General features: G+C 53.4%; 1 protein-coding gene across 1 annotated transcript in view; it reads left to right on the plus strand.

Moving 5' to 3' along the window:
- PITPNM2 (phosphatidylinositol transfer protein membrane associated 2) overlaps nt 1-8638 on the plus strand; it is a 79735-nt gene that overhangs the window by 48348 nt on the left and 22749 nt on the right. The window contains exons 3-4 of the mRNA XM_014588089.2: nt 6727-6941; nt 7964-8085. Coding sequence (XP_014443575.1) covers nt 6727-6941; nt 7964-8085 — 337 coding nt within the window. The remainder of the gene's footprint in view (nt 1-6726; nt 6942-7963; nt 8086-8638) is intronic.

Below are 8638 nucleotides of genomic sequence, written 5' to 3' on the forward strand. Positions count from 1 at the left end.
TATAGGGCGCGTGCGCTCGCCAGACAGACAGAGACATAGAGACAGAAAGTGAGAAATCACCCCCCAGGGGGGATGGTCACGCTGCAATTCCCTCTCCTCCATTCTCCTCTCAGGATTTTGGGTACGCATGCACACGTGCCCGGCGTGAGTTTTAAGCCACCGGGTCCGGGACGCGAACCGCGGTCAACTACGTGGGAGTCCAGCGACATAGCCGTTACGCTAACTGCTGGTTCCTGCTGTCTCTTTGTTGAGTTGAATGGGTGTGGGGGGGGTTCTCTGTGTAGTTTGAATACAAGTTCCTTTGAGATTTTTCTTTTTTTAGAATTATTTATTCATTTAATTCCATTTGTTATTATTATTATTATTATTATTATTATTACTATTATTATTTAATTTGACCAGAGAGAGAGAGAAGGGCAAAGGAAGAAAGCAGGCCTCCAGGTCTAAGACCTGAACCGCGGTCGGCCATGTGGGAATCCAGTGCCCCCAACCACCACGCCACTTGCCTGCCTCTAGATACAAGTTCTTTATGAGATATTTACTGAAATTTTCTCCCATTCCGTAAATCGTCTTTTTAATGTCCTCAGGAGCACAGAAGTTATTAATTTTGGTGGCATTTGGTTTATCTTTTTTTTTCGTTTGTTGCTGTGCTTTTGATGTCATGGCTCAAAGCCATTATCTAATTGAAGGTCATAAAGATTTATGCCTGTGTTTTCTTGTAAGAGTTTTCTAGTTTTAGCTGTTACGTTTAGAGGTCATGTTTTTAACGAGCTGTCAGCAGCAGCCAGTAAGAAAGGCGTGTCCGTTTGGGAGCCCATGGGCCAGCACGTTGCCCAGGAGCCCTGCCAAAATCTCTCATGCCTCGGCTGCCTCTGGCCCTCCATTTCCCCAGGGACCCCACACACAGGTCACATGAGATGTATCTGTACCCGAGTGTCCTTCCAGGGTAAGTCTTTGCCTTCTGGGGTCCTTCTCTAGAGACGGTTCTGGGTGTGCTGCCATTCTCCACTGTCCCCAAAGGCCCTGAACGCTGGGGCCCTTGGCTCCTGCACACACACGGCATGCGTGCTACATGCATGTACACACCGTATACACATGCCGTCAGACAACTTGAGCAGCAGCCTCAGTAACAGCCAGCACACAGCCTTCTGCCTGTCTCCTGGTCATGCACCCATCCTGGGACACGATTCCCCCAGCATCAGCCATTTCGAGGCGTCCCCTCCCTCCAGACAGTGAGCAGGCCCCAGCCTGGCCGCAGCCCAGCCCGTGCTGCCAGCTACACACCTCACTCAGCTTAGAGTAAAGGCGGTCAGAGCTCCACCAGGACAGAGTTGTGCCCAGCAGTCAGGGCAGCCGGGAGAGTGACAGGCAGAGCCGGGCTGGCTGGGGCCAGGTGAGCCCAGGGGAGGCACTGGGCATGGCCGGTCCCAAGGGTGGATGTGGCACCCAGCCAGCACCCCTCCTGCAGGCACAGTCCCCCATTCCTACCATATGAGCCACCCAGGGTACCCAGCCGCCACCAGGGGGACAGGAGGCCGATGCAGTTCAGGGCAACCTGCGCTTCCTCTCTGCCTCCACACCACTGGGCCACTCGTGGCCTGAGAAACGTGAGTGCCACCAGCACCCCAAGCTTCAGCTTCCTCGCCCAGATGGGAGCGTGAGCCCAGTGCTCAGGCCATGAGGTGCAGAAGAGAGCAGGCTCCTGTGAGCGTGAGTAAACCACCGCAGGGACAGAAGGCTCCCGTCATGCTCTTCATTCCGTCTTCCTGCCTGGCCAGCTCCCAGGAGTAAGGGCAGCCCCTGTGCACTTGTGAGAGGGCCTGTGTCCGCTCTCCCACGGGTCCCCTAGAGCGCCTGTGCTCACAGCCATGGCGGGGACCATCCCTCCTTGCTGCGTCCTGCTTAGAGGCGGGCCAGCCCACGTCCTCTCCCTTGCCCTGTGTCCTCGGGCCCAGCCACCAGCATCACTGTTGATCCAGGACCAGAAGAAGAAGCCAGGCTTGCAGAAACACGGCCTCTGCATCCTGCTCCTCTTGCCATGCCTGGAGCCTTGGTGACCAGCTCGCTAGGCCTGCTCCGCGCTCATCCTCTGGGGAAGCGTGACAAGCATAGAGACCCTGTGGCTTCGCAGCCAGGACGACTCCCCAGCCCACCCTCCATGCCGGGATGTGGCTGGGGCTTGGCAACTGGACTCGTGTTTTCTCTCTCAGCTACACACGGGCTCATGGAGTTCTCACAAAAACCCAAGGAAGTGCCATTGTTTCTCCTCCTCTTACAGACGGGGAACTATGGCCCAGGGAAGCTAAGTAACTTGTCCCAGCCGGGACAGCCTCGTCCTCCCAGCTGCTTCCTGGGCACCCTCTGGGTAGGGCTTGCACAGGCCCGAGGGCCCGTGGGGGAACTGGCTGCACGTCAGCTCTCTGAAGCTGTTCCAGCTCTGAGTATTTCACTGGTAGAGCCTATTGCTCCTGGAGGGAGAGAGGGGCCGTTACTTGTTCTTGGGGGCCCTGCCGCCTAGCCAGAGTCAGGTGCCACCGTGCATGGGAGCTTTCCCTTGGGATGCGCTCTCAGTGGCAAGCTCCTCTGAACAGCTGTAGCCTCTGCTCCCCCATTTCATTCTTAAGTCTTCTCAAGTTGTGTATCCATGCAGAGCAGTATGATGTTCCTCAGGGTCCACCATGATGGGCTTGCATAAGGTGAATATCTTGGCTACAGCACCTGGCCAAGACGCAGAACGTTCTCGGCTCCCAGCAACACCTCCCTCCCTGTCCCCTCTTTACCCATGGAATTAGCGGGGGGGAAGTTTCTCGAGCTGCAATGCTCATACTGTGAAATTCACCCATGTGAAGCGTACAGTTCGATGGCGAGCCGTGTATTTACGGAGTCACGCAACAGTCACCGCTGTCTAACTCCAGGGTGTGTTCCATATCTCAGGAGGCACCTGCGCCCAGTAAGCTGCTCGCTTCCCCCATGTCTACCAACCCCAGGCCACTGTCTCTGTCTCCCTGTGGATTTGCCCATTCTGGGCATTCCCCATAAATGGAATCACGCAGTGTGTGGCCTTTGTCCGACTTCTTTTGTGTAGCAGAATGGCCTAGTGTCTCTGCTGTTCATCTGTGTTGCAACATGTAGTCAGTACCTCCTTCCTTCTTAGGGCCAAACACTGTTTCATTGTGTGGATAAACTATTTTATCCCTTCAACTGGTGGTGGACAGGCAGATTGTTTCCACCTCTGGCTGTTGCGAATAGTACTACTGTGGACACAGGTATGCACATTTTTGTGTGGACACTTAGCATCAGCGAGTAAGGCTGGAGTTCGGTTTCTGATCCATTTTGAGTTTTTTTTCTATATGGTGTGAGATAGGGCCCAACTTCAGTCTTTGCATATGGATCTAGTTGTCTTAGCACCCTTTATTGAAAACTATCCTTTCTCTCATTGGAAGGTCTTAGAATCCCTGTCAAAAATTGGGCTGACCCCACAGTGTAGTAAAGGGAAGCTAGAGTCCACGTGGCCAACTGCAGTTGAGTCCCAGCCCTAGTGGCCTGAAATACATGCCAGGCACGTACTCATGCATGCTCAAAACTCCCTACATCATGAAGAAATGGCAAAGGGAATTCAATGTGACTGCACCCCAGTGGGGGAATCTTCCTCTCTCTCCCTTTCTTTCTCTCTGGTGAGTGTATGTGCCTTCTGTCAAATTTTTAAAACTTAATTTCCCATAGGTACGTGGTTTATTCTTCATGTTTGTTCATTTTTAGTTTTTGCCGTAGGACGCATGCACTCATCAGAGAGAGAAAGGAAAAGCGAGAAATCGCTCCCTGGAGATGGTCACACTAGAGTCCCTTCTCCATTCTCCTCTCAGGATTTTAGGTTGCACCCTGCCTATTTTTCAAGCTGTCAGGTCTGGGACACAAACTGCTCAGTCGTCAATGTGGGATCCAGCTGTCTTAACCACCATGCCACCAGCTGGCCTGATACATGGCTATTTCTACACCTCAGTTTTGTTCCATCGACCTCTGACCATCCTGTGCTGGTGCTACAGCATTGCACTGCTGCAGCTTTTCCCCTTTAGTCATGAGAGCATATCAGTGAGAGGGAGAGAGAGAGGGGGAGGGAGGGAGAGGGAGAGAGAGAGAGGGAGGGAGGGAGAGGGAGAGAGGGAGAGAGGGAGAGAGAGAGGGAGAGAGAGAGGGAGGGGGAGAGAGGGAGGGAGGGAGGGAGAAGTACCCTCCGTAGTGCCTGGTCCCACCCCAGCCCCCTTCCCCCAGTCCCCAGTCTCCCAGCTTGTCGGATAGCCTGGGCATTTGCACATGTGCCCAGTGCATTTCAGGCAGCTGGGCTGTGGATCTGACCCATGGCCCCCGTGCGGATCGGCTTCTCCTAAGCAGAACTTACCACTGTGCCAGAATTGGCCCTGGTTACTGTTACTTTTGCTAGAGGGAATATGAGTCTTCCAACTTAGTTTTGCTTAGTTTTGCAGATTGCTTTGGCTTGGGGTCCCTTGCAGCCACATATGAACTTCGGGATCAGCTTTTTCCATTTCTGTAAGAAAGGCCACTGGGACCTGGCTAGGGATTACAGCGGGCTGTAAGTGACTGCTGTGGGAACATTTGCCTCATCCAGTCCACAGCACAGATGTCTTGCCGTTTATTTAGGACTTTCATTTCTTCCTTTTCTTTTTTTTCTTTTCTTTTTTTTTAGGTTCTTGCCTTAGGGTGCATACACTCACGAGAGAGAGACAGTGAGAGGAAAAATCACCCCCCACTCCCGCCATGAGGGATGGCGACGCTGTAATCCCTTCTCCTCCGGTTCCCTCCCAGGATTTTGGACATGCACACACACCTGGCATGATTTCCAAGCTTCCAGGTCTGACACTTAAACCTTGGTCAACTCCCAGCTTGTCGGATAGCCTGGGCATTTGCACATGTGCCCAGTGCATTTCAGGCAGCTGGGCTGTGGATCTGACCCATGGCCCCCGTGCGGATCGGCTTCTCCTAAGCAGAACTTACCACTGTGCCAGAATTGGCCCTGGTTACTGTTACTTTTGCTAGAGGGAATATGAGTCTTCCAACTTAGTTTTGCTTAGTTTTGCAGATTGCTTTGGCTTGGGGTCCCTTGCAGCCACATATGAACTTCGGGATCAGCTTTTTCCATTTCTGTAAGAAAGGCCACTGGGACCTGGCTAGGGATTACAGCGGGCTGTAAGTGACTGCTGTGGGAACATTTGCCTCATCCAGTCCACAGCACAGATGTCTTGCCGTTTATTTAGGACTTTCATTTCTTCCTTTTCTTTTTTTTCTTTTCTTTTTTTTTAGGTTCTTGCCTTAGGGTGCATACACTCACGAGAGAGAGACAGTGAGAGGAAAAATCACCCCCCACTCCCGCCATGAGGGATGGCGACGCTGTAATCCCTTCTCCTCCGGTTCCCTCCCAGGATTTTGGACATGCACACACACCTGGCATGATTTCCAAGCTTCCAGGTCTGACACTTAAACCTTGGTCAACCACGTGGGAGTCCAGTACTTCAGCCACCCCACCACCTGCCGGCCCCAGGCTTTAATTTCTTTCAGCAATGTTTATAGTTCTCAGTGCTTGAGTCTTCTGTACCTCCTTGGTTAACTTTATCCCTGGTTATTTTAGTATTTCAGATACTATTGTAAATGGAATTGCTTTCTGATTTTAAAAAATTTTTGCATTATTTTCATGTGTTGGTTTTGTAGCCTTTTGAGTTTGCTGAATTCACTAATAAGTTTGGGGGAGATTCCTTTTTTTTGCCCATTTTAAAAATGATTTATCTACACAATTTAAAAATTGTGCATTCTAATATTTAAAATCATTTGAACAACAACAAGAAAATGGCACTCGGATTAAACTGCTCTTGAGAGCCTGCAGGACACCTTGGGCCAGCGTGGTTTTTACCCCACATTTCACTGTGGCCCTCCCCGCTTCTTCCTTCACCAACATCAAGTTCTCCTTCCCTGCCAGCCAGACCGGCAGACTGGAGAGGCAGGCACCGTTGTCACCACCACTGGTTCTCATCTGTGATGTGGAAGGGGCAGCACAGCCAGTTAAACTTGATCCAGCCTCTTTGCATCTTACGAAGTTAAAGAGCTAAAAGAAGCAGAATGAGCCGGCAGGTGCATTGGAATGCGCGTATTGGCGGCTCATATGATTCTCCTGCTTGTTTCTCCTTTCAGTCGTTTCTTTGGAAGGCAGTGGATTTTTCTCTTGCGTTTCTGTCTTCGTCAGTTTTGACTTGGGGATTTCTCGATCTCAGGCAGTTGGTTTGTTGGACATGGTTGAGGAGGAAGCGGAGCGAGGCACCCTAGAGAGTGAAGTCTGGTCTATGGGTGGCCACTGCCGAATCCGGGGCCTCCCTTTACTGTGTTCTATATGTCCAACTGTGTCACTAGCAGATTGAGGTGTTTTCCTTTATTCTTTCCAGTTTGGATGTCCCTTACTATTTCGTTTTCTTGCCTAATTGCTTTGGCTGGAACCTCCAATACAATGTTGAGTAGAAGAGAGAAAGAGGGTACCCCTATTCTGTCAGAATGGGATTTGCAGGCACAGTGCTGGGCTCAGAGAGGGACTCTGTGGCCCCTTCAATCTCCTGTCCCAGGCCTCGGTCTGCGCCCCTCGCGGGGGTCGCAACCTAAAACAGAAGTCCCTCCTTCTGGCCCACACCTCTGGCTCAGCCTCTTCTCCCTCTGCTCCATGCCCCACAGAAAAAGAGCCGGAATGAGACATATGGCGAAGGCAGCGGCGTGGAGATCCTGGAGAACCGGCCGTACACGGATGGCCCCGGCGGCTCCGGGCAGTACACGCACAAAGTGTACCATGTGGGCATGCACATCCCCGGCTGGTTCCGCTCCATCCTGCCCAAGGCAGCCCTACGGGTGGTGGAGGAGTCCTGGAACGCCTACCCCTACACCCGAACCAGGTGCGCTGGCCTCACCTCCGTGGCCTTCCACCTCCCCTTGCTATCTGTCAGGAAGAGACCTTGTGTGGGTCCAGGGACAGGGGCTTTCAGGCAGGCTCAACCCACCACCACCACCACCACCACCACCACCACCCCCCGTACTCCAAGGAACGCAGGCTCTGTCCTAGGCAGAGGGCTTCTGGGGCAAGCACAGGCAGGAGAGAGCAGGGTACACCCCGAAATGCCTCCCCAACTACCCACAGGCCTGGGCCAAAAAGGCCCCAATTAGGTGAGGGCAGTAGAGACCCCCTTGCCATCCAGGAAGGCTCAGGAGTGACACTCACTGTGTGTTCCCCTGAGGAGTCCAGGACAGTCTCTGGGAAGAAACATGAATGAGGATAGACCAGATGGCCCAGAGGTCCCTCCATCTCAGACTTGGCTGCATGGGTAGCATCTTGCCACATCCCTGCTAAGCAGGGTTGTTCTTGAGAGGCCCCATAGGGCTCTTCGTCGTGCCCACCCCGCCCAGTGTGCAGCTCAGCACTGCTGCACTGGAGAGATAGAGGGCAGGTGGGGTCTCTGGAGACCCTTTCCTGGGGCTCCTTCTTTCCACACACTGTGAGCACCTGAGCTGACTGGAGGGTCCATGGAGGGGGGTCCTCTTCCCAGAAGCATTTCCCCCTCCAAGCTCACCCCCAGCCCAGAGAGGAGGGCGGTTCCCTGTCCCAGAGCTGGCCATGCAGGCATGCTGGGCCCAGACCCCACCGACCAGGTAGCACACTGTCAGGGCTGTGCCTGCGTCCCCACCGCCATGCACACACAATGAGCATGGAGCTTGTGGGAGCCACCCAGGAGGCCAGGCAGCTCCCTGTCCCCCTAATCCCAGCTCCTCCTCACCCTGGCCTTGGCTGTTCTCGGGACACAGTGACATCCCAGCACGTCCCTGCACCTCCCACCTCCTCCCAGTTGTCCCCTACTCAGAGGGGTCCAGCCACCTCTGGGCCTCCCCACACACGGCTCTGACAGGACTTGTCTCCCTACAGGTTCACCTGCCCCTTCGTAGAGAAGTTCTCCATCGACATCGAAACCTTCTACAAGACTGATGCTGGAGAAAACCCCAACGTGTTCAGCCTCTCTCCCGTGGAAAAGAGCCAGCTGACAATTGGTGAGGAGTCGGGCGGGAGCCGTGTGGGGCCGTGACCTGGCCCTGTCCTGGGGGACGGAGCAGAGTCCATCCTGCCTGGAAGGTCTGGCGCCTCCTCACCCCGTTTTCCTGGTGTGCACAGCTAGCCCAAGTGCCTTCCGCACCTGCAGCCCCTTCCGTCTGTCTCTTCAGGATGCCCCCCGACAAGGTCACGTGGGGGGGGATACGTTCCTGGGGCGCTGTCTCTGCTGACAGCTGTGTATGAGTCCCAAGGCCCCTGGACGGTGGGCAGCCTCTCCTCCACTTCCAGCGGACAACCGTGCAGGAAATGGGCTTTCTCTGTTAAGATCTGGTTTATGAGGGCCGACAGGTAGCATGGTGGTTAGGGTGCTGGACTCCTACATGGCTGACCATGGTTCGAGTCGCAGACCTGGTGGCTTGCTTTCTCACTTTCTCTCTCTCTCTCTCTCTTGCTCACTTGCTCTGTCCCTCTCTGATCAAGTTAAAATAAATAAAGTTAAGTAAAATATTTAAAAAAAAAAAAAAAACGTTTCCAATTTTTATTTTTTCAAGG

The sequence above is a fragment of the Tupaia chinensis genome, unplaced genomic scaffold (assembly GCF_000334495.1).
Source record: "Tupaia chinensis unplaced genomic scaffold, TupChi_1.0 Scaffold000258_1, whole genome shotgun sequence".
Classification (NCBI taxonomy): domain Eukaryota; kingdom Metazoa; phylum Chordata; class Mammalia; order Scandentia; family Tupaiidae; genus Tupaia; species Tupaia belangeri.